Source organism: Rhinatrema bivittatum, chromosome 7 (assembly GCF_901001135.1).
Source record: "Rhinatrema bivittatum chromosome 7, aRhiBiv1.1, whole genome shotgun sequence".
NCBI lineage: Eukaryota > Metazoa > Chordata > Amphibia > Gymnophiona > Rhinatrematidae > Rhinatrema > Rhinatrema bivittatum.
Genome location: NC_042621.1, coordinates 91,509,641 through 91,535,830, shown reverse-complemented (window position 1 = coordinate 91,535,830; position 26,190 = coordinate 91,509,641). Strand labels below are relative to the sequence as shown.

Sequence of the window (26,190 nt, the reverse complement as noted above, 5' to 3'; positions counted from 1 at the left end):
ATTACCGGCTCCGAGTATCCTCTTTTCTTCAGTCTAGCCCTCTCAATGGCCAGACCGTAAGAGAGAATTGAGCTGGATCCTCGTGGAGAATGGGGCCTTGCCATTGCAGGTCCCTGTATGGAGGCAGAGGTAGAAGATTTCCTGCCAGTAGTCTTCTCATGTCTGCGTACCAGGGTCTCCTTGGCCAGTCCGGGGCCACTAGAAGAACTAGGCCTCTGTGTCGTTGAATCCTGTGTACGATGGCGCCCAGCAGGGGCCACGGAGGAAAGGCGTATAGCAGGATCCCCTGGGGCCTCGGCTGTACCTGGGCATCGATCCCCTGAGCTCGAGGATCCTGCCTGCGGCTGAAATATCTGGGAACTTGAGCGTTGGACCTGTCCGCTAGTAGGTCCATGGCTGGCGTCCCCCAGTGATTCACAATTATCTGAAAGGCTGTGGGTGACAGCTGCCACTCCCCCAGGTTTAGGCTTTCTCTACTGAGGAAGTCTGCCGTGGTGTTGTCCTTCCCGGCGATGTGGACGGCGGAGATGTCCTGGAGATTTGCTTCTGCCCAAATCATCAGGGGAGTTATTTCCAGGGACACTTGTTGGCTTCTGGTTCCGCCCTGTCGGTTGATGTATGCCACCGTGGTGGCGTTGTCTGACATTACTCTGACCGCTCTGTTGCAAAGTCTGTGGGCAAATCGCAGGCACGCTAGCCTGACTGCCCGTGCCTCTAGTCGGTTGATATTCCACCTTGACTCTTCTCTGGTCCACCGCCCTTGGGTGGTGAGTTCCTCGCAGTGTGCTCCCCATCCGTTCAGGCTGGCATCTGTGGTGAGCAGAATCCAGGTTGGGGAGGACATTCTTGACCCCCGGCTCATGTGGCCGGGCTGTAACCACCACCGTAGCTGATTCCGCACTCTGGCCGGTAGAGGTAGGTGTATGGTGTAGTTCTGTGATCGTGGGCTCCATCGAGATAGAAGGGCACGTTGCAATGGTCTCATATGAGCCCGTGCCCATGGCACCACCTCCAGAGTGGATGCCATGAGGCCGAGGACTTGTAGATAATCCCGAGCTGTGGGCCGGCTGGCGCTCAGCAGGACCTGCAGATGATTCCGGAGTTTTGACTTTCTCTTGGAGGTCAGGCTGACCTTGTCTTCTTGGGTGACGAATTGGACTCCTAGGTATTCCAGCGACTGGGACGGCTGTAGGGAGCTCTTGTTTATGTTGACTACCCATCCGAGGCTTTCCAGAAGAGCTATAACTCTGTTGGTTGCCTGGTGGCTCTCCTTCGGTGACTCTGCCCTGATCAGCCAATCGTCCAGGTAGGGATGGACGAGAATTCCTTCCTTCCTGAGTGCCGCCGCCACTACTACTATGACCTTGGTAAAGATCCGAGGCGCAGTGGCTAACCCGAAGGGTAAAGCATGGAACTGGAAGTGCTGATTCAGGACTTTGAAGCGTAAGTAGCGCTGGTGATCCCGACAGATCTAGGGAGGTGAGAAACTCCCCTGGCTGTACTGAATTCTTGACAGACCGCAGAGTTTCCATGCGAAAGCTGGGGACCTGTAGGTGTCGATTGACTGACTTGAGGTCCAAGGCGGGCCTGAAAGTGCCCTCCTTCTTGGGTACTATGAAATAAATGGAATAATGCCCAGAATTTCTCTCTCCTGCAGGTACTGGGATTATGGCTTTTAGGGCCAGGAGCCTCTGTAAGGTCATTTCTAGTGCCGCTTTCTTGAGAGGTGAACAAGGAGATTCCACAAACTTGTCCGGCGGAAGCCGAAGAAAATCCAGATAATAACCTTCTCGGATGATGGCGAGGACCCACTGGTCCGAAGTGATCTCGACCCACCTGCGGTAGAAGAGGGTTAGCCTGCCCCCTATGGCTGCTACCCCCGGATGGGTCAGCTGATTGTCATTGTGGGTTGCCGCCGGGACCAGAACCCGAGCCAGCTCTCTTCTTGTGTTTAGCCCGAAAGGGCTGGCTCCTGGCCTGAGAACGAGGTGTTTGATAGCGAGTCCTGTAAGGGTTGAAGCGCTGAGAGCTTCTACCTCTGGATGGTCTAGAAAAAGAACACTGGCTCCTCCTCGACCTGTCTTCTGGTAGACGGGGTAATGGGGAGGCACCCCATTTAGTAGCCCAGTTCTCGAGATCACTGCCGAACAGTAGGGAACCCTTAAAGGGCATTCTTGTGAGTTGTGTCTTGGAGGATGAGTCGGCCGCCCAATTGCGTAGCCACAGCTGTCTTCTGGCTGCCACTGAGGAGGACACTCCCTTGGCTGCTGTACGGACGAGGTCGGAGGCCGCGTCAGTGAGAAATGCGAGAGCTGATTCCATATCTTCTCCTGGGGTGTTGTTTCTTGCTTGTGATAAACAGGAACGCGTCACCACGGTGCAGCAAGTCGCAATTCGTAGGGACATGGCTGCTACCTCAAAGGCTTGTTTCAGAATGGTGTCCATGCGTCGGTCATGGGTATCCTTGAGGGCCGCTCCCCCCTCAACCGGAATGGTCGTGTGCTTCACGATTGCATTAACTATGGCGTCTACCTTGGGGCACGCCAGCAGCTCCTTGGACGCCGGATCCAGAGGGTACATGCCTGCCAAGGCCCAACTCCCTTTGAATGAGGCCTCCGGTACCTTCCATTCCAGATCGATTAGCTGCTGTGCAGCCTGTAGGAGGGGAAAATGGTGAGCCGTTTGGCGCAGGCCCTCTAACAGGGGGTTCATTTTGGGGTCCCCTGGGGTGTCCTGGCCCGGAATGGCCAGTTCTGATAGGCATTGTGAGACCAGGCCTGGAAGATCCTCCTTCCGAAAGAAGCGTCTCATGGTCCGATATGATTCTATCTCCGAGGGAAGGTCTCGGGGGGCTCCTCATTTTCCTCGGATAAATCTGAATCCCCATAATTGGGGCTGTCGAGTGGCTGCGCCTAGGTCTCGAGGGTCCAGGGGCCGGATGAACCGGAACAGAAAGACCCATTCGAGGAGCAGACTGCATCTGGACAAAGGCGTGAATCCCCTTGAATAATTCCACCCAAGAAAGCGAAGCCAGATCTGGCCGTAGGGGCACCAGGTCTCTCGGGTTCCTGGCTGCTAAGTCCGGAGTGTTCCCTGAGGAACCGCTGGGCTGGGACCGGTCCTGTCCTGGAATTCCCATGGCCTCCTCACATTGGGCACATAGTGAGTCTGCTTCCTTACTCTGTGTGGCTCTGAGGTTGCTTGCTGAGCAGAGGCTTAGAGCTTTCATGCCTGATTCTGGAGGTGCCGGCTCTGCGGATGCCTGGGCTCTCTTATGCTCCATTCGCCTGAAAATCGGTATCGCCCCATGATGTGCACCTAACAAGTGCGCTTAACAACATGCGCCTATAACGGGCGTGTGAAAATGTGCGCTTATAAAGGGGAGTCTTATAATGTGCGCGTATTCTAGTAGCGTGCGTTTAGTCAACGTGCGCCTATCGCGTGCGCTAACAACATGCGCCTATCGCGTGCGCCAACAACGTGCGCCTATCGCGTGCGCTTAGCAACGTGCATCTATCGCGTGCGCTTAGCAACGTGCGCCTAGCTGGCGAAGGCGAGTAGGCAGGCAAAATGGCGACCTCCTTGGCGGGCTGCCTCGTAGGCAGGCCCAATCAGTCCGCACTTCCTCGGAGACCAAGTAAAGATGTATGCCTTACCTTGTCTTCGGCACTTCCTGGCTGTGACCCGGGCGGTCTCCGGCTGCGGGGGGAGAGGGTGAGTACCTTCATCACCGCTCTTAAGGAAGTGCACCCGCTGCCTCTAGGCCGCACCCGAACTCGTCTCGCTCGGGGGCCAAGTCCACGCTGGGACCGAGGCTGCCTCTAGGCCGCGCCCGAACTCATCTCGCTCGGGGGCCAAGCCGCGCCCAAGCCCTTCTCACTCGGGGGCTAGGTCCCAGCCGCGAACCAGCCCGAGGCTCTTACCTCCGAGGGACCACGGAAGTCAGCTCGGGAAACTCAACTGGGTGAGTGACTGCCTGGTATCACCACAGGAGTGCGGGGCTCGTCTTCAGTAGGTTTCTTCTATGAATTTAGTCGTTAGAATTTGGAAACACGCTCAGCGTGCGTGAGGTAGCTCCAAACTGCTTTGGAGACGGAAATTACTGATTTGCTACATTTTCTGTGGGGGTATATGTACCCGTGCTGACGTCAGATCAGTCTCCAACTGCTAGCACGAGCACACTATACCCATTTGTTTTGAGTCCATCTGCTACATGCTAGGAAATTGATATTTTGCCTTTTTCAAGCTAATCTCAAGGCAGATTACAATCATTTATAATTAAATTTCAGCTACATTTGCATCACAGTTTACAACCAGCATAGGAGCAAACATTGAAGGGGACCATATAATAGACATGATTAAAGATTTGAAAAGGACTATATTGGTCAACCTGGGAGTGGCAGAAGATACAATAATAATCATGGGTTAGGGAGGCCAGGATAGCAAAACAGTACAAGATTGTAGATGCGTTCAAATAAAACAGGCACCTACAGCAGAGGTGGTACAAGTCAATAAATAAGGAAACTAGGTGGTGGCAGATGATGTAGTCTTATGACCAAGCTCAGATAGGCAAGTGGTTAGTGTGTCTCTCTGTCCCATTCTGTGAAAGTTTTGTTGGCAAAACTGTGACAAATGCCTGGCCGAATAGCTACACCTACATTTTACCTCTGAAAGTAAGGTAACATTTCCCAAGGCATAATAGTGGTATCTTCTTTCATAATTTTGGGGAATAATAGTAGAATGCATGAAGTTTCATACAAGATAAGCTGGCAGAAGAAGATAAGAGACCCATTTGAGAGGATCAAAGTTCTCTTGTGGGAACTGGATAGATACTCAGGGGCCCAGTTGTTCCCACATGTGAAGACAAAGCAAAACGTTTTGAAAAGTATCCTGTTATTTATTTATGCCTCAAGAACCACAGCAAAGGTGAAAATACTCAATTATAATATCAATTATAAAATATAAACCTACATTAACCCAAGGGATTGTATCAGTATATAAATGTGGATTTCAATCTGCAATCTTTTACATGCAATGGGCTTTAAAATTGTAGTCATATCATGCATTGAATATCATAATCATTTACAATCACTTGCTATTTGCTTTCATTTTTCAGGCCCTTATTTCTTACAAAAGGCACGATATAACTAAAGTTTAAAGCCCATTGTGGGCAAAAGACTGCAGGTTATAATTCGCATTAACATAATAATATAAACCTACATTTACCCAAGGGATTGATAATTGATATTATAATTGAGTTGAGTATTTTTGCTTTGGTTGTGGTTCTTGTGGATTTGATTCTAAGGCAGTATGTTCTTGATTTAGGAGTGACAGACACGGAATATTTATTTATGCTCCTTTGGGCTTCATCTCAGTTGAAAATCTGGCTACAGTGCCATGAGCGTTTTGTAGTTTAAATATGACTTCTGGAGAATTTCTGAGATCTGATTAGGACTTTGAAAATATCTGATAAAATTCCATTGGATGGCCTGGATATTTAAATCTAACTGGATACAAGACTGGTAGTAGACCTTGTAGAAACAAGCTCTGGCCATTCTCTTATAATTCTGCTGTCCTGGTCTGACTCACTTTTGTGTTAAGGCGGCTCTGATACTGAGGCCAAAGGGCTCCATCCCAGCACCTAGAAGCAAAACCAGGCGCCTGAGATAAGTCCCTCTGGATGCTGGAATGGAAGTGGGCAGCAGCAGCATGATTTAACTTTTGTCCTTTTGTGCCACAGCATGCCTGCTTACTTGCTTCAGTTTAGTTTTACAGATTATTTCCTCTTAGTTCATCCTAGCTCTATTCTGTTTTGCATTTACCTTCTGATTAACAAAGTTACACACCTGTAACTGGTGTTATCAGAAGCAACAGGATATTCATGTCACACTGATGAGTGACATCACTGATGGAGCCCCAATTCAGATCATACTCTGAAATCTTTCTACAGCTTTTTACATGCTATTGAGCATTTGCAGGACTGTCTCCGTATCATTAGCAGCCCACAGAGCTCTCCTCCAATTTAATAGCAAAGCTTACACAGAAGCCAAATCAAAAGGGGAATGGGATGGGTTTGGACAAGACCTTTTACAAATAAGCAACTTTGCTTTCTCCAAGGACAATCCGGATACTACTTCCACACTGAATGGAATCCCTAGTTGCAGGCTGCCTTCAATAGAAAAGGGGACAACCACACATGGTCAATGAACAAAAAATGTTTTTGTTGGCCCCAAACCATTTAATGTTTTATAATTTATTTTCTTCTGGAAGACGACCTGAATTAATAAAAATGGGCACTACAGGGCATGGGATTGGGTTCTAATCCTCAAAAAGAACATGCAAGCCAGACTGACAAAACCTAATGCTACTTCAGGAATATTTATCCAAACAGTAAGTGGATATAAATGTGCAGGCTGAACTCCACGGCTTAGAATTGCAAATCTCCTCCATAAAATCCGTCCTACGGTGACCAATGCAATCATGATTCAAACACCATGAACCTTGGCATTCCATTTCAGAGGCAGGCCTGCTTGGATATAACAGCAGGAGATGAAATCCATTATCCCATTAGTCAATGTGCATTTGGCTATGGTAATACTGGGTCTATTTGGGCCAGAAGAGATCAAAAGCTGAATGGACTTTCTATGGGCTTCAGACCATCCCAGATAGAAGAAGGTTCTTTTGCAACTTAAACTGTTGTAAAGTCTTGTTCACCTTTGTGGACATGGGGCCTTGAGAAAAGTATTGGAAGGATAATTTGTTAAGGTGAAAAAAAAAATGGGATCCAGGGGTGAACCAGGAAATTACAGACCAGCGAGCCTGAAGTCTGTGCCAGGCAAAATGGTAGAAACTATCATAAAAAACAAAATTGCTGAACATATAGATAAGCATAGTTTAATGGGACAAAGTAAACATGGATTTAGCCATGGGATGTCTTGCCTCACAAATTTGCTACAGTTTTTTGGAAGGCATAAATAAACATGTGGATAAAGGTGAGCCAGCTGATATAGTGTACCTGGATTTCCAGACAAAGTCCCTCATGAGAGACTTCTTAGGAAATTAGAAAGTTATGAAATAGGTGGCACCATCCTATTGTGGATTGCCAACTGATTAAAAGATAGAAAACAGAGAGTAGGGCTAAATGATAAATTTTCCCAATGGAAAAAGGTGAATAGTGGCGTGCCTCAGGGATCTGTTCTGGAACCGATGCTTTTTTAATATATTTATAAATTACCTGGAAATGGGATCAAGTGAGGTGGTAAAATTTGCCGATGACACAAAATTATTCAAAGTTGTCAAATTACAAGAGGATTGTGAAAATTTCAAGAGGACATTGCGAAACTGGGAGACTGGGCATGCAAATTGCAAATGAAATTTAATGTAGACAAATGCAATAGGAGATTAATCAGTCAAAATTGGAGGAAGCCAGACAAATACACCTTTTTACAGGCAGACAATAAAAAACCCCTCAGTGTTGCTGCAACTATAAGAAAAATATCCATTGAACATTGCAGACAAAAGGAACAGGAGGGAGCCTTGCACAGTTCCACAAATGTTCAATAGCATGTAAAAAGCTGTATAACGCTTTCGAAGTGTGGTTCAGTTCAGGCTCTGTTGAAGACAACACTCTTCAGTGTGGAAGCAATATCCTGTTTATCTTCAGACAAAATTCTGTTCATGTCTATGTCGACATATACTATTGGAATCTACATATTCCTTTAAAGCACCATCTGTGGGATGCAACATGAAAACAAATAAAACTGAATCAACCACTTAAAAGGCATGATATGAATACAAAATTGCAGCAGTTCTACAAAAGAAGAGAGGACTCTGGATACTTTTTAACAAAGAGATATGCCAGTTATTTAAAAACAAGTATATATTATAGAAAAAAAGTGATATTTCATATATAAAAAAGTGACATTTTTACCCATATATGATGGCACTAGTGACATGTTCAGTTTCACATCCTGGCAATAAACAAATGCTAATGGCAAATTATTTGAAGCATTGCATCCAAATAGTCCAAACAGAGAAATTATGGTGCAGAATTTTTGGGATATTCTCCCATGCAGGATGGCTCACTGAACATCTATTCCTTTCGGAGTAGCGTATCATCTTCTGAATGTGAGTTAAGATAGGGATCCTCCAGGATGGGAAGATCACAGAAACATCTCATTCTGATGGATGCCTAGAAGTTGTTCTGCAAGGCCTGTAAGACCATTTTCTTCCAGAGCTGTAACAAGTCTCTGTAAAGTGGCCTTTTTCCCTTCAGACTGGATGAATTTGAGGAGCAGTTGGTATGCCTGCTCATACAGACCATCCTTTTCATGTTCGTAGGCCAAATTATCAATTGCAGGATCTTGAAGTGCACGGCATGTTTTCTTCAGGGTCCGACCCACCTGCTTCCACTTCCTTCCCACAGATCTGGCAAATTTTTGGTGGTCTTCTGGTGTAAGTGGCCTGTTAACTGGAAGCAACAACAATTAAGAAGAATGAAGATTAACACAATCAGAAGACCTAGCCACAATGAAGTCAAGGCTCTAGTAATTTTTAGTTTTGTTCAGGATCACTAAACAATTGTTGGTGAAGTAAAACTACAAAGTTTGTAATTTTCTCTTTCCCACATTTTTTGCATAGATTTTCTTTATATTTTGCAACTTAGCTGTTTTGTTTACTTTTTGGGCACTATCATCTGCTTCAGCCATCTTTACCAAATCTGTACTGGATCAGGTTTCAGGACATCTACCCTCCCTGTACTTGATTCAACTGGACAGATTAAGATCCTCACCAGGGCAGAATAATTTCATCCTAAAGCAACCAAAAGCCAGAGACATTTTGCAGTAAATAAACCTAAATTAATCTGTAACTTTCCAGCAAGCGTTCCCTAGCTATCCAGTATTCTTAATTGTATTTAACTTTGCTAAGGAATGTTTATAGTAGAACTATTTAGTCAGAAAATGTTATTTAATACTAAACAGCAAAGTTACTCTGATTTGCTGCTTTCAATTTTTCTTTTAAACTTCAAAAGTGATATAGTTAGAATGGTTCCTCTTTCTAATTAATAGGCTGAGAAATAAATCATTTGCTAAAAAACAATGTTAACACCGATTTCAGAGTGCTAAAAATAAAGTACAAGAAATATTATGTAAGCACCATCAGCTAAAACGATGAGAATTCCTATGCAAGTCTGCCAAAGATTGTGCTATTTAAAAGCAATGAGACTACAAAGAGGTCAAATATTCTATATCCTTATGATTAATGCTGTAATTAATTTGAATATAAAATCCAAAGCCATGGATGTTTCCAGGGTTGGCTGTAGGCTAATCAGCACCCCAAATGAAAAGAGAAATTGTAGTCCACCATATGCCCTATGAAAAATATCGGCTTCACTTGCACTACCGTCTGCAGCCTCTTCCCAGATTATCTCCCCCTCCCTTTTCCCCCAGCACCAGCATCCAATTTAGGGTTTTTGCCACCAATACATACTCTTAGTGTCATGTGTCTCTTCCTCTACTCCACCACATAAATAAATTCTGGTGTCACTTGTTCTATTTTATTTCTAGTGTTATGAGTTATAAGGGAAACCTCCTAATTCTTCTCTATACCCATTATTCTGTGGGTACAAAATATTTTTACAGAATTGGATGTGCAAGATTTATATTGAGGTTATGTCTCATTCTGTGTAAATCATAGTAACATAGTAATGACGGCCTGATTGAACAACCTGGTTGTTCAATCAGGCCTTTGCTTAAATCAGATGTTCTGCAGAATTAAATCAGTTCGCTCACTAGTATTCCTTTGACTTTCTCCAGCCTTCTCTCGATATAGACAAACATTATTGTACATCTTAAGTTCCAATCCCAATATCTTTTGCCAACACCACGGTCTCAAACCTAATCATAGCCCTACTAGCCTTGTAATATATTTTTGAGTTATTCCCATGGTTTTTTTTCTTCAGTTTCATGATCCTAGTTTTTGTAATCCCTTGTTCAATGTAATTGCACTCTCTGGGGCACTGTTACAATGTAAACCGAACTGATTTGTAACTTCTTACAAGAATTTCGGTATATAAAACAGTTAAATAAATAAATGACGGCAGAAAAAGATCAAATGATCCATCCAGATTGCCCTGCAAGTTTCTTATGGTAGTAAACTGCCACTCCGTGCAAGTTACCCCAATATTTTTTTTTATTAAGGGTAGTAATTGCCGCTCCATGCCACCAAGGAGTGGCAATTATTACCCGTAACAGAAACATGGGGTTAACCTGCACAGAGTGGCAGTTACTACCATAAGAAACTTGCTGGGCAGACTGGATGGATCATTTGGTCTTTTTCTGCCATCATTACTATGTTTTATATACAGAATGAGACTGAACTTCAATATAAATCTTGCACATCCAATTCTGTAAAAATATTCTTCTCCACAGAAACTCCCCAAAGAATGGGTAAAGTGAAGAATTAGGTGGTTTCCCTTAAAACTCACAACACCAGAAAAAGAACATTTTATATTCAATCATTAAAACTGAAAAACAATGCTTTTCTTCTACCTTTTCTTTGAACATTCTATTTTTCTAATTTTGTTAGTCCTGGTGTCTTTTCTCCATTTCCCTCTTTTCTGAACTCCTTTTTCATGGTCTCCTTGTCATTTTCCATTTCTTCTCTCTCCCTCACCTACATCTGTCTCTAACATGAATCTTTCCCTTTGATCTAAGTTTTCTCTATTTCTCTGCCTCTCTCCACTCATAGCTAGATTCCATTCCTTCCCTGTTCCAACCCTTCACCTCCTTAATTCTGCACTCCATTACTCTCTCTCTCAGTCCACCATCTCTCCTCACTGGTCTGTTCATCTTACCAATCTCCCTCTATCTGGCTCCCTTGTCCCTTCCAAAGCAGCCTCCTGCTCAGAGAAAGGAAAATTCATATGGTGACTACCCCCGAGGATTTGGATTGGTTCTCAGGAGACTCAAAAGTAGTGCCGGGACACCTCTTAGGTGTTCCCAGCATTCAGAGGGCATGAAGGCCAAAGACAAGGGTAGGATTCCGGAAGAGACCCATGAATTCTTACTACTGTTATGTATTAATGTTATAGCGTACTATCAAGTTGTGGAAGTTTTGTCTCCCTATTCATGTATGTGCTGTTACTGGAAGGATTCTACTGTGCAAAAACCTGGATTGATTATCTGGACTGCAAATAAACTATATCCTATTTGTTCTGTACCTTTCAGTGTACCTGCTGTGCATAAGTCAAACTGTTCTGTTTACATCTCTAATAAAACCACTATTGCAACATAATTCCTGTTTGCATGTATTGCAGAAACGTCAACCTAACACTTCCTTTCTGACTCAATCTCCTCCCCCCTCACCAAATCATACCCATAATGATCCTCTTTCTACCTAACATCATTTTACCACCTCATACTCTTCCCATCCCCATCTCTTCACCTCTCCCTTCTTGTCATCTTGTCTTGCATTCTCTCACTCCTTCCCACCTTGTCTTAACTCCTCCACTCATCTCATTTTACTTCTGTCTGATGCCCATTGTTCTTCCCAGTCCTTGATCTCCCTTATTCCCATAGAGTAAATGCCAGTAACCCTAAACAAGGATGTGCATCATTGAACTTGAGGTCTGCAGCTATGCACACAGACTGAACCAAAAGTGCAGGCTAAGCAACTCAAAGATGGAGTCTTCAGCCATGTAATGATCTTGGCAACTTCATATGAGACTGTGATTCACACAGAGTTCAGAAGCTGCGATTGTTCTTCCATATCAGACATTTGTCCGCACCACATCAAAGTTTGTGTGAGGGGTGCCACATATGCACCAGCAGCAGCATGGGGTGGGGCCTTGCGCACACATCAGTAGTAGCATGCACACAAAATTTCTCATATACACGCACACACTTGTATGCCCACTCTCATAATATCACAAACATACATGCTCATTCTTACAACACACACTCACTCTTCTTCACCCCAGACTCAAGTACACTCAACTCAATTCTCCTTCTCTTCCACACACTCATCTCAGCAACCCGAAAACCTTTCATTGCCCCAACCACTATTTATTTAAAATTACTTGTTTCCCGTGTCTTCCAAAGTTCACGGTGGGGTACAGTAAAACATACACAGAATACACATCTGTAAACCTTTGCAGACTGTGGTGCCCATCCTGCGGCACACGCCCCCTTGCCTTCAACAGGCTGTACTAATAGTGTCTACGTCCCATGTTGGTAGGTCCCTCCTTACATACATGTGCAATTTCCTGCTGGGACCCTTTAAATGAGAGGGACGTTAGAAGAGACGCTCCCTGATAAGAACATAAGACATTGCCATGCTGGGTCAGACCAAAGGTCCATCAAGCCCAGCATCCTGTTTCCAACAGAAGCCAAACCAGGCCACAAGAACCTGGCAAATACCCAAACACTAAGAAGATACCATGCTACTGATGCAATTAATAGGGAGGGAGACAAAGAAATTAATCAAGTTGGCAAAAAGTCAAGCAGAAGAGAGGATTGCCAAGGAGATAAAAAATGGTGACAAAACATTTTTCAGATACATCAGCGAAAAGAGGAAGGTCCAAAGTGGTATAGTGAAATTGAAAGGTGGTAATGATCAATGTGTGGAGAGAGACGAAGAAATGGCAGAAATATTAAACGAATACTTCAGCTCTGTGTTCACTAAAGAAGACCCTGGAGAAGGACCATCTCTACACAACAAGAAACTGGAGGGAAGTGGAATGGATGAAAATCCTTTTACAGTAGAAAATGTGTGGGAAGAGCTAAAGAACCTGAAAGTGGACAAAGCCATGGGGCCTGATGGGATTCATCCAAGGATATTGAGGGAGCTCAGAGATGTTCTGGCAGCTCCGCTGTGTGACCTGTTCAATAGATCCCTAGAAACGGGAGTGGTGCCGAGTGATTGGAGAAGAGCGGTGGTGGTCCCGCTTCACAAGAGTGGGAACAGGGAGGAGGCTGGCAACTACAGACCGGTTAGCCTCACTTCGGTGGTGGGAAAAGTAATGGAGTCACTGCTGAAAGAGAGAATAGTGAACTATCTACAGTCCGGAGAATTGATGGACCAGAGGCAACATGGATTCACCAGGGGGAGATCCTGTCAGACAAATCTGATTAACCTTTTTGACTGGGTAACCAAGGAATTGGATCGAGGAAGAGCGCTTGATATCATATACTTGGATTTCAGCAAAGCTTTCGATACGGTTCCGCACAGGAGACTGGTGAATAAAACGAGAAGCTTATTTATTTATTTATTTATTTATTTATAATTTTTTATATACCGCCGCTCATCAAAGATATCACGTCGGTGTACAATGAACAGGAACTTACAAAATCGTAGAGCATATAGAAAGACATGGTTTAATGGAACACAATCAACATGGATTTACCCAAGGGAAGTCTTGCCTAACAAATCTGCTTCATTAGGAGTGAGGGCCGAGGTGGTGACCTGGATTGCAAATTGGCTGACGGACAGAAGACAATGTGTGATGGTAAATGGAACCTTCTCTGAAGAGAGAGCGGTTTTAAGTGGTGTACCGCAAGGATCAGTGTTGGGACCGGTCCTGTTCAATATCTTTGTGAGCGACATTGCGGACGGGATAGAAGGTAAGGTTTGTCTTTTTGCGGATGACACAAAGATCAGCAACAGAGTGGACACGCCGGAAGGAGTGGAGAGAATGAGACAGGATCTAAGGAAACTGGAAGAGTGGTCGAAGATATGGCAGCTCAGATTCAATGCCAAGAAGTGCAAAGTCATGCATATGGGGAGTGGAAATCCGAATGAACTGTATTCGATGGGGGGGGGAAAAGCTGATGTGCACGGAGCAGGAGAGGGACCTTGGGGTGATAGTGTCTAATGATATGAAGTCTGCAAAACAATGCGACAAGGCGATAGCAAAAGCCAGAAGAATGCTGGGCTGCATAGAGAGAGGAATATCGAGTAAGAAAAGGGAAGTGATTATTCCCTTGTACAGGTCCTTGGTGAGGCCTCACCTGGAGTACTGTGTTCAGTTCTGGAGACCGTATCTATAAAAAGACAAAGACAAGATGGAAGCGGTACAGAGAAGGGCGACCAAGAAGGTGGAGGATCTTCATCGCATGACGTACGAGGAGAGATTGAAGAATCTAAATATGTACACCCTGGAGGAAAGGAGGAGCAGAGGTGATATGATACAGACTTTCAGATACTTGAAAGGTTTTAATGATCCAAAGACAACGACAAACCTGTTCCATAGGAAAAAAATCAGCAGAACCAGGGGTCACGATTTGAAGCTCCAGGGAGGAAGATTCAGAACCAATGTCAGGAAGTATTTTTTCACGGAGAGGGTGGTGGACGCCTGGAATGCCCTTCCGGAGGATGTGGTGAAGACCAGAGCTGTGAAGGACTTCAAAGGGGCGTGGGATAAACACTGTGGATCCATAAAGTCAAGAGGCCGCCAATGAAGAGTGGGTGACTCGCCAGAATGACGGCTACTGCCTGGAGACAATACCCTTATTCAATAAACATACACATGCTTACTGTGACTCCAACATCGCTCTAAGCTTCAACAGCAAGAGGAAATGTGGAAAAATGGATTTACACTCACAAAGAGGGGAGTAGCTGGCTTGTTACGGCGGTTACTACCCCAAACCAAATAAGCCTGATGCTTCACCTTCAATGCATATACAGCATAGTTCTCTGCTTCCACGGCAGGGGAGAAGAAAAAAGGGTTCGCACTCACAAAGTGGGGAGAAGTTGGCTTGTTACGGCGGTTACTACCCCAAACCAATTGTGTCCGATACTTCACTTTCGATGCATATCCAGCATGGCTCTCTGCTTCAACGGCATGGGAGAAGACTGATACATCACGCATTTCCAGCATAGCTCCCTGCTTCAACAGCAGGGGAGAAGAAAAACAACCAATAAGGACTGTATAACATAGTCTGGGTAAAACAAATAAGCATGGGTGTAGCTTGCTTATTGCGGCGGTTACTACCCCTACTACCCCTAACTAATCAAGCTAGATATTTCAATGGTGGGGGTGGAAGGGAAATAGAACCAAGAGCTAAGAGAAACAGATAAATATGAGAGAAAAAAACGTGTGAAGCTTGCTGGGCAGACTGGATGGGCCGTTTGGTCTTCTTCTGCCGTCATTTCTATGTTTCTATGTTTCTATATTCCCTAAGTAAACTTGATTAATAGCTGTTAATGGACTTCTCCTCCAATAACTTATCCAAACCTTTTTTGAACCCAGCTACACTAACTGCACTAACCACATCCTCTAGCAACAAATTCCAAAACTTAATTGAACGCTGAGTGAAAAAGAATTTTCTCCGATTAATCTTAAATGTGCTACTTGTTAACTTCATGGAATGCCTCCTAGTCCTTCTATTATTTGAAAGTATAAATAACCGATTCACATCTACTCATTCAAGACCTCCCATGATCTTAAAGACCTCTTTCATATCCCCCCCTCAGCCGTCTCTTCTCTAAATTAAACAACTCTAACCTCTTCAGTCTTTCCTCATAGGGGAGCTGTTCCATCCCCTTTATCATTTTGGTTGCTCTTCTCTGTATCTTCTCCATCGCAACTATATCTTTTTTGAGATGAGGCGACCAGAATTGTACACAATATTCAAGGTGCGGTCTCACAATGCAGCGATACAGAGGCATTATGACATTTTCCGTTTTAATAATCATTCCCTTCCTAATAATTCCTAACATTCTGTTTGTTTGTTTTTTGACTGCTGCAGCACACTGAGCCGACGATTTTAAAGTATTATCCAGTATGATGCCTAGATCTTTTTCCTGGGTGGTAGCTCCTAATGTGGAACCTAACATCATGTAACTACAGCAAGGGTTATTTTTCCCTTTATGCAACACCTTGCACTTGTCCACATTAAATTTCGTCTGCCATTTGGATGCCCAATCTTCCAGTCTTGCAAGGTCCTCGTGTAATGTTTCACAATCCGCTTGCGATTTAACTACTCTGAATAATTTTGTATCATCCGCAAATTTGATAACATCACTCGTCTTATTACTTTCCAGATCATTTATATATATTGAAAAGCATCAGTCCAAGTACAGACCCCTGAGGCACTCCACTGTTTATCTTTTTCCACTGAGAAAATTCACCATTTAATTCTATTCTCTGTTTCCTATCTTTTAACCAGTTTATAATCCACGAAAGGACATCGCCTCCTATCCCTTGACTTTTTAGTTTTCTTAGAAGCCTCTCACGAGGGACTTTGTCAAACGCCTTCTGAAAATCCAAATACACTACATATACGGGTTTCACCTTTATCCACATGTTTATTAACTCCTTCAAAAAAATGAAGCAGATTTGTTAGGCAAGACTTCCCTTGGGTAAATCCATGTTGATTGTGTTCCATTAAACCATGTCTTTCTATATGCTCTACGATTTTGATCTGTAGAATAGTTTCCACTATTTTTCCCGGCACTGAAGTCAGGCTTACTGGTCTATAGTTACCTGGATCATCACTAGAGCCCTTTTTAAATATTGGGGTTACATTGGCCACCCTCCAGTCTTCAGGTACAATGGATGATTTTAATGATAGGTTACAAATTTTAACTAATAGATCAGAAATTTCATTTTTGAGTTCCTTCAATACCCTAGGATGCATACCATCCGGTCCAGGTGATTTGTTACTCTTTAGTTTGTCAATCTGGCCTACTACATCTTCCATGTTCACAGTGATTTGGTTCAGTTCGTCTGACTCATCACCCTTGAAAACCATCTCCGGAACTGGTATCTCCCCAAAATCCTCATTAGTAAACATGGAAGCAAAGAATTCATTTAGTCTTTCTGCAATGGCCTTATCGTCCCTAAAAGCCCCTTTAACCCCTCGGTCATCTAATGGTCCAACCAACTCCCTCACAGGTTTCTTGCTTCGGATATATTTAAAAAGGTTTTTATTATGAGTTTTTGCCTCTATGGCCAACTTCATTTCAAATTCTCTCTTCGCCTGTCTTATCATTGTTTTACACTTAACTTGACAATGCTTATGTTTTATCCTATTTTCTTCAGATGGACCCTTCTTCCAATTTTTGAAGGAAGTTTTTTTTTTGGCTAAAATAGCCTCTTTCACTTCACCTTCTAACCATGGCGGTAATCGTTTTGCCTTCCTTCCACCTTTCTTAATGCGTGGAATACAAATGGACTGTGCCTCTAGGATTGCATTTTTAAACAATGTCCATGCCTGTTGAACAATTTTAACCTTAGCAGCTGTACCTTTCAGTTTTTTTCTATTTTCCTCATTTTATCAAAGTTTGCCTTTTGAAAGTTTAGTGTTAGAGCTGTAGATTTACTTGTCCCCTTTCCAGTTATTAGTTTAAATTTTATCATGTTATGATCATTGTTGCCAAGTGGCCCCACCGTTACCTCTCTCACCAAATCCTGCGTTCCACTAAGAATTAAATCTAAAATAGCTCCCTCTCTTGTTGGTTTCTGAACCAATTGCTTCATGAAGCAGTCATTTATTGCATCCAGGAACGTTATGTCTCTAGCAAGTCCTGATGTTACATTTACCCAGTCAATATTGGGGTAATTGAAATCTAATATAATCGTATCAATTTGTCCAAAGCACAATGATTAGATATAACTTATAACAATCACATTGTATCAAAAGTTTTCACTCTTATAGCGTTACTAGTATTATTATACTTTTTATGACATTTTATCACAATTTTTATGAAGTTTTGGGACCTTCATACCACCCACGGTTTGAAAGTATAAAACTTGTGGTTTCACTGCTACAGGTCTTTTTTAATCAATCGGTCCACTAATCATTCTTCATTTTTGTTTTTCAATTTTTCTTTTGTTTTTGTTTTTTTTTTTTTTTTTTAACTATTTTATAAAATTATGGAGAACAGTACTTCCCTTAACTTGCGCAAACCACGCTTCAGAGTCCAAAGTCCGATGTGTTCACGTTTCGCGAGCCGCTGCCTCAGGGACTTTTCGATATGACTCACAACACACTACTGCAGAAAATCTCTGGATACTTGTTAGAAGAAAATCTCCCAGTATTCGTCAACTTTTCATTTCAATGGAGGTCCATCTTATCTCTTCTGTGAATCAAAACTATTTTAGTTACTTATACAATAACACCACGCATAACAATAAAGTGCACAACCTGGATAACGATGAAGTGACTCAAGACACTCCTGCTTACCAGACCCTGCCACCATTTTCTTCTTTCAGCGTTTCGGCAAACTGAGAACGAAAACGAGTCTGGTTTATATGAGATTCACATGCCTCACCTGACGACCAACATGCTATGATTAGCTGACAATCACATGAAGTGAACCCTCTCAATTTCCTTGTTTAGTCCATGTGGAGTCACTGACTGGAGCTTATAGATCCATTTTTGCTCACACTGCCTAAGCGCTTAACTCTGTCTCCTCCTCTCCACTCCTCACTTCATGTGATTGTCAGCTTACCAGACCCTGCCACCATTTTCTTCTTTCAGCGTTTCGGCAAACTGAGAACGAAAACGAGTTTGGTTTATATGAGATTCACATGCCTCACCTGACGACTAACATGCTATGATTAGCTGACAATCACATGAAGTGAACCCTCTCAATTTCCTTGTTTAGTCCATGTGGAGTCACTGACTGGAGCTTATAGATCCATTTTTGCTCACACTGCCTAAGCGCTTAACTCTGTCTCCTCCTCTCCACTCCTCACTTCATGTGATTGTCAGCTAAACATAGCATGTTAGTCGTCAGGTGAGGCATGTGATTCTCATATAATCCAGACTCGTTTTTGTTCTCAGTTTGCCGAAACGCTGAAAGAAGAAAATGGTGGCAGGGTCTGGTAAGCAAGAGTGTCTCGAGTCACTTCATCGTTATCCAGGATGAGCACTTTATTGTTATGCGTGGTGTTATTATATAAGTAACTAAATTAGTTTTGATTCACAGAAGAGATAAGATGGACCTCCATTGAAATGAAAAGTTGACGAATACTGGGAGATTTTCTTCTAACAAGTATCCAGAGATTTTCTGCAGTAGTGTGTTGTGAGTCATATCGAAAAGTCCCTGAGGCAGCGGCTCGCAAAACGTGAACACATCGGACTTTGGACTCTGAAGCGTGGTTTGCGCAAGTTAAGGGAAGTACTGTTCTCCATAATTTTATAAAATAGTTAAAAAACAAAAGAAAAACTGAAAAACAAAAATGAAGAATGTTTAGTGGACCGATGATTTAAAAAAAGACCCGTAGCAGTGAAACCACAAGTTTTATACTTGCAAACCGCAGGAGGTGTGAAGGTCCCAAAATTTCATAAAAATTGTGATAAAATGTCATAAAAAGTATAAGAATACTAGTAACGCTATAAGAGATTGAAAACTTTTGATACAACGTGATTGTTATAAAGGTAATTGAAATCTTCCATTATTATTGCACTGCCAAATTGGTTAGCTTCCCTGATTTCGCTTAGCATTTCATTATCTGTCTGACCATTTTGTCCAGGTGGACGGTAGTATACTCCTATCACTATACTCTTACCTAACACACATGGGATTTCTACCCATATAGATTCTACTAATCATTTAGTCTCTTGTATGATCTTTATCCTGTTGGACTCTATACCCTCCCGGACATAAAGTGCCTCACCCCCATCAAGTTGATCTTTCCTATCATTGCGATATAATTTGTACCCCGATATAGCACTGTCCCATTGGTTATCCTCCTTCCATCAAGTCTCTGTGATGCCAATTATGTCAATCTCATCATTTGCTGCTATACACTCTAACTCTCCCATCTTACTTCTTAGACTTCTGGCATTGGCATACAGATATTTCAAAGTGTGTTTTTTGTTTGTATTAACAACCTGCTTTCAGTTGTTAGGGATAACTTGGAAATCATTAGCTTTGGTGATTTTTTACATATAGGCACATGGACTCCATTTGCTTTTATTGGAACCTCTCTGTTGGGATGCCCTAACTCTCCTGTTTCATTAGTATCCTTCAAGGATACATTTCTCTGAACCATGCACTCCTGAATGTCTGTTGGCTTTCCCCCTTGTTCTAGTTTAAAAGCTGTTCTATCTCCTTTTTGAAAGTTAATGCCAGCAGCTTGGTTCCACTCTGGTTAAAGTGGAGACCATCCTTTCGGAAAAGTCTCCCCCTTCCCCAAACATTTCCCCAGTTCCTTACAAAACTGAATCCCTCTTCCCTGCACCATTGTCTCATCCACGCATTGAAACTCTGGATCTCTGCCTGCCTCTGGGGGTCTGCACGTGGAACAGGAAGCATTTCAGAGAATGCCACCCTGGAGGTTCTGGATTTCAGCTTTCTACCTAAAATCCTAAATTTGGCTTCCAGAACCTCTCTCCCACATTTTCCTACGTCATTGGTGCCCACATGTACCACGACAGCCGGCTCCTCCCCAGCACTGTCTATAATCCTATCTAGGTGATGCGTGAGGTCTGCCACCTTCGCACCAGGCAGGCAAGTTACCAGGCGGTCTTCACGTCCACCAACCACCCTATCTACATTTTTAATAATTGAATCACCAACTATGATGGCCAGCCTAACCCTTCCCTCCTGACATCATGGCTCCACTATATTTAAGGGATAGCCTCACAGCAACAGGTCCTCCTGAATTTCTATTGATGTTTGTTGTGCTTGTTCCTTATCCCGTTTCTGCTTTGTTCCTATCTGCTCCTGCCTTGCTCCAGCCCAGTTTTGCCCTGTTCCCATCTGCCTTGCTCCTATCTTATTCTTCTCCTGCTCTTTTTCTCTCCTTGCTCTGCCTCTGTCCTTCGCTCCTGCCTAGCTCTTGTCCTCCTGTGTCTCCTCAACCCCCCCCCCCCTCCCCCGAACTGATCTCTTGTGTTTGACCTGTGCCTGGATATAGACTCTGCCTGATTGCCGCCTGCCTAGACATGTGCTTGGATTTCAACTTTGCACGTTTGAAGCATGCCTTGACTCGTGCCTGGATATCTTTTCTGCCTGATTGCCACATGCCTTGAACTGTGCCTGGATATCGACCTTGCCTAATTTCTGCCCACACAGATCTGTGCCTGAATTTGACACTGTCTGTCCGCTGCCTGCCTGGACCCTCAGACCGCACAACTTAATGTGCAGCCATGCCTAAACCTTGCTGGCCTCAGAACTCAAAGACCCAACCTGCAGGGTATAGGTGAAGCCCTCCTAGTCCCAGTTGGTAGCGTGTCTGCCTGCTGTTTGGGTAGACCCAGGCTGTGCCTCTTATTGGGTAATACCAACCTTACCACAGCTCAAGGACTTATGTCCTTCCATGTTGTCATGGGATGTATCGAATAAAATTAGTTACAACAATAGACTAAAACAAATCATTCATTAAAACTACTGAAAAAGATCATCCTGATTGGTCTTTTAAAGTAGAAAAGCTGCAATGAAAAGGAACATTTTTAAGGCTTTCATAAATTCCTTTGGATCTTTTTATAATTAGGAACTGGCTTGTATAAAAATATGAAAACATCTTATTTATGCAACCCCTTCTTGTGATCCCTACATGGGACCGTATTTTTAAACACACTTTTGCTTCAGGGGGACTTGCTTGGCCCAGATAAACTCTCACAGCTAGTTTCATAAATCCAAACGCAACACCAACTAACAAGCAAAACTTTATCTGCAACCAAGCAAATCCCTCTGAAGCAGAAATACATTTTAAAACACACTCCTGTATCAAGGTTACAAGAAGAGGGTTGCACAAATAAAGAAGAGGTTGCACCAAAGAGGGTTGCACCAAAGCTCGGGCATTTTCTTTAGCTGGACCCGTCCTTTGGAACAAACTCCCTTCTTTCCTGCGGCAGGAACCCTGCCCAAAAAAATTTAAACACAACCTAAAAACTTGCCTCTTTAAGCAAGCATTTGCATAACATCCTTACCTTGCACTTTACTACCTGTAATCTTATTCCTTAATATTATTATTATTTTATTTTTATTACTATTCCCCCATTTTCCTGTAAATAGCTCCCCTCTTCTTGCCCCTATTTTATGCTTTATTGCTCCCTTTTCAATTAATGCCCTTCATAAGTTAACTGTTGATTCTGTCTTGTATTTAATTATCTGTTCTGTTACTATTTACATTTGGTTCCAAGTTCCAACTTCTATGTAAAGCTCGGTTAGCTATAATTTTGTTTTAATGTAAACCGATGAGATGTTCCCAACGTTCATCGGTATATAAAATTTCTAAATAAATAAATAAATAAATAAATATGTGTTCGTATTTTTACACAAGCCAAGTCGTAATTAAAAAAAGGAAAGAATAGAGGAACTAAGGATTATACCAAATGTTTAACCACAAACGTTTTTCAAAAGTGCTACATGTGTGTCTGAGTATAAAGGTTCCCAAGTTTAATAAAAATTTCATTTTTTGTATGAATTGACTTTTTGCAAAATGTGCGCTTTTATTTGAATCACTGCTTCTGAGTTTTTCTACAAAGAGTTGATCACCTAGACAAGGGACACCCACCAATTTGTGAACATCCTTGCACAAGCAACTGTCTATCAAGCCTTGTGTCATGCTCCGATAGAGGTTGATGACGTACATGCCATAGTACGGAACACTTCATAAATTGCTCGAATAAGATGGCACATACATTCTTTGGCATCTAAGCATGGATGAAAGTATGTAGATCTACCCTAACCAGGCAGAAAGGCAGGCTTTAGTTTTTATATATAATCATGTAAATATTGAACCATGTAGGAATAGTAAGCAGAAATATGTGCATTATGCATGGAGCTTTTGGAAAGCAAAATTGCTTACCTTGTAATAGGTGTTATCCCAGGACAGCAGGATGTAGTCCTCACATATGGGCGACATCACTAACGGAGCCCTAGTGCGGGAAATCTTTCTGTCAAAGTTTCTAGAAACTTTTGACTGGCCCAGTGAGGCCACTGAGCATGCCCAGCATGCCATGATATTCTCTGCCACAGGGGTCTCTCGTCAGTCTCTTATGTAGCAATGAGCTTTGGCAAAAAATAAAATAATAAAAAGGTATGAGACCCAACTCCGCGGGATGGCGGGTGGGTTCTGTGAGGACTACATCCTGCTGTCCTGGGATAACACCTACTACAAGGTAAGCTTTTGCTTTATCCCAGGACAAGCAGGATGCTAGTCCTCACATATGGGTGATTAGCAAGCTAGAGACTGAGTCATTTTGTAGTGAAGCGACAGTGAAGTATTGTTGTTGAAAATGAATCAGCCGAAGATTACAGCAGGTTGGATGTAGAAGGAGTTGAGGTTAAACTGGAAACAAGTTCTTTAAGACAGATTGTCCATAGGTTGAATCTTGTCATCCTTGTTTATCCAAACAGTAATGAGCTGCACAGGTGTGAAGAGAACTCCATGTTGCAGCTTTACATATGTCAAGTATTGGCACTGAACGATAGTGTGCTACTGAGGTTGACATTGCTCTTACTGAATGTGCTTTTACTCGCCCTTGGAGAGGAAGGCCTGCCTTTTCATAACAAAATTGTATGCAATCTGCTAGCCAGTTGGATAGAGTATGTTTACCCACTGCTTTACTTGGTTTGTTTGGGTCACAGGAAACAAAGAGTTGATTGGATTTCCTGTGGACTGCAGTGCGGTTTAAGTAGAAAGATAGAGCATGCTTGCAATCCAAGGTATGTAAGGCCCTTTCTCCTTGATGAGAATGAGGCCTTGGAAAGAATGTCGGTAAAACAATGGATTGGTTCAAGTGGAATTTCGTAACTACCTTGGGAAGGAATTTTGGATGTGTACGGAGTACCACTCTGTCATGTAGAAAATTTGTATAGGGTGAGTATGTGACAAGTGCTTGTAACTCGCTAACCCATCTAGCTGATGTAATGGCTTTGAGGAAGATAGTATTCCATGTGAGAAATTTTAGATCACAGGAATCTATGGGTTCAAAAGGAGAACGCATGAGCCTTGATAAAACCAAATTTAGATCCCATTGTGTGACTGGAGGTCTAATTGGTGGTTTGAGTTGAGTTAAACCTCTCATAAATTTATTGACAAGAGGTTGTGTAGAGATAGTTGCACCTGCTATCTTGTTATGGTAAGCAGAAATTGCACTTAAATGTACCCGAACAGATGAAGTCTGGAGACCAGATTCTGAAAGATGGTACAAGTAGTCTAGTAAAGAAGTTGTAGGGCAAGTGAAAGGATCGATGTTTTGCTTGCACCACAAAGTAAATCTCTTCCATTTGGAAGCGTAGTTCTTTCGTGTGGAAGGTTTACGTGAAGCTATAAGCACCTGAGATATATGGGTTGAAAGATTGAGTGGTTGTAATATCAAGCTTTCAACATCCATGCTGTCAGGGATAGGGCTTGAAGGTTGGGATGGCGCAGCCGGCCCTGATCCTGAGTTATGAGAGTGGGAGCTACTCCCAGACGAATTGGATCCCTGACTGAAAGATCTAGAAGTGTGGGAAACCATACTTGTCGAGGCCAATACGGGGCTATGAGTATCATGGACCCCTTGTCCTGTTGTAGTTTCACTAAAGTTTTGGTTATGAGCGGTATTGGAGGATACGCGTATAGTAGGCCTGAGTTCCAAGGGCAAGCAAAGGCGTCCTTGGTTGGTTGGTTGGTTCTTCTGTTTTTGTAAAGAACAGAATTTGTGCACTTTGTGATTCAGGTGTGATGCAAAGAGGTCTATTGTCGGTTGACCCCAACATTGGAAGATCCTGGTTGCTACCGAGGGATCCAGAGACCATTCATGTGGTTGGAATGGACGACTGAGTCGGTCCGCCAGTACATTTTGAATGCCCGCCAGATAAGTGGCCCGGAGAAACATTGAGTGTGTTAGGGCCCAGGCCCAAATCTGTGCGGCTTCTTGACAAAGGAGATATGAGCCTGTGCCTCCCCGTTTCTTGATGTACCACATGGCAACTGTGTTGTCCGTTTGTATCAGAACATTCTTGTGTGAAAGGCAGTCCTTGAACGCATGGAGCACATAACGTATAGCTCGAAGTTCCAGGAAGTTTATTTGAAACATTGCTTCGCTTTTTGTCCAAGTGCCTTGGGTTTGGAGATTGTTTATGTGGGCTCCCCAACCCAATGTGGATGCATCTGTGGTTAAAGTTATCTGTGGGACTGGTTGCTGGAAGGGTAGGCCCATGTGTAAATTGTTCTTGTTCGCCCACCAAAGTAGAGAAGAACGTAATTGGTGGGTTACTTGAATTGGAGAATGCAGTGGTTGGATGGCTTGAATCCATTGGGACCTTAAAGTCCATTGAGTTACTCTCATGGGTAGTCGTGCCATAGGAGTGACATGAACCGTGGAAGCCATGTGGCCTAATAAAGTTAGAAACTGATGAGCTGTCGCTTGATTCTTTGAGTAAATGGACTTTGCTAGAAGGGAAAGTGTCTCTGCTCGATTGTCGGGTAGAAAAGCCCTTGATAGGGTTGTGTTCAAGTCTGCTCCTATGAATTGAAGTAGGTGAGACGGAGTAAGGTGGGATTTTTGATAGTTGATGAGAAAACCCATGGAGTGAAGGAGAGCAATCGTCCGATTTAGAGATGTAAGAGCTCCCTCTTGAGATTGACTTCTGATGAGCCAGTCGTCTAGATATGGGAATACATGGACACTTTCCTTGTGTAAGTTTGCTGCTAACACTGCTAGACATTTTGTAAATACTCTGGGAGCGGAGGCTAGTCCGAATGGTAGAACTCTGTATTGGAAATGTTGATGGCCTACCATGAAGCGCAGGTACTTGCGATGAGGAGGGAATATTGGAATGTGAGCGTAAGCGTCTTGAAGATCCAGAGAACAAAGCCAATCTCCTGTTTGCAGAAGTGGGAGCATGGTGCCTAGAGAAACCATCCTGAACTTCTCCTTTTTTAGAAATTTGTTGAGATTTCTGAGGTCTAGGATGGGACGTAGGCCTCCAGTTTTCTTTGGAATGAGGAAATATCTGGAATAGAATCCTCTGCACTGCTGAGTCTGGGGCACTGGTTGAATGGCCCTGGCTCTCAGAAGGGTGGATAATTCTATTTGTAATTGAATTAGTTGAGAATTTTGTTGTGGGCAGGAAGTTGGTGGAAATTCTGGAGGAATTGAGAGGAAATTTAGTTTGTAGCCTCGAGACACTGTGGAGAGTACCCATTGGTCTGATGTTATATTTGTCCAATTTGAGTGGAAATAGAATACTCTGCCCCCTACTGGCAGGTCTGGTCGGGGGTTCAGGAGGTGGGTCTTC

At 43.3% G+C, this 26,190-nt stretch overlaps 2 protein-coding genes across 3 annotated transcripts in view; one reads left to right on the top strand and one right to left on the bottom strand.

The window, feature by feature from the left end:
- PDCD2L (programmed cell death 2 like) overlaps window positions 1-26,190 on the top strand; it is a 113,196-nt gene that overhangs the window by 13,801 nt on the left and 73,205 nt on the right. The window lies entirely within an intron of this gene.
- The window catches only part of TRADD (TNFRSF1A associated via death domain), a 51,528-nt gene continuing 32,694 nt past the window's right edge, over window positions 7,357-26,190 (bottom strand). For both annotated transcript variants that reach the window (XM_029608690.1, XM_029608691.1), the window contains exon 5: window positions 7,357-8,470. In XM_029608690.1, coding sequence (XP_029464550.1) covers window positions 8,163-8,470 — 308 coding nt within the window. In that variant the 3' untranslated portion in view covers window positions 7,357-8,162. The remainder of the gene's footprint in view (window positions 8,471-26,190) is intronic.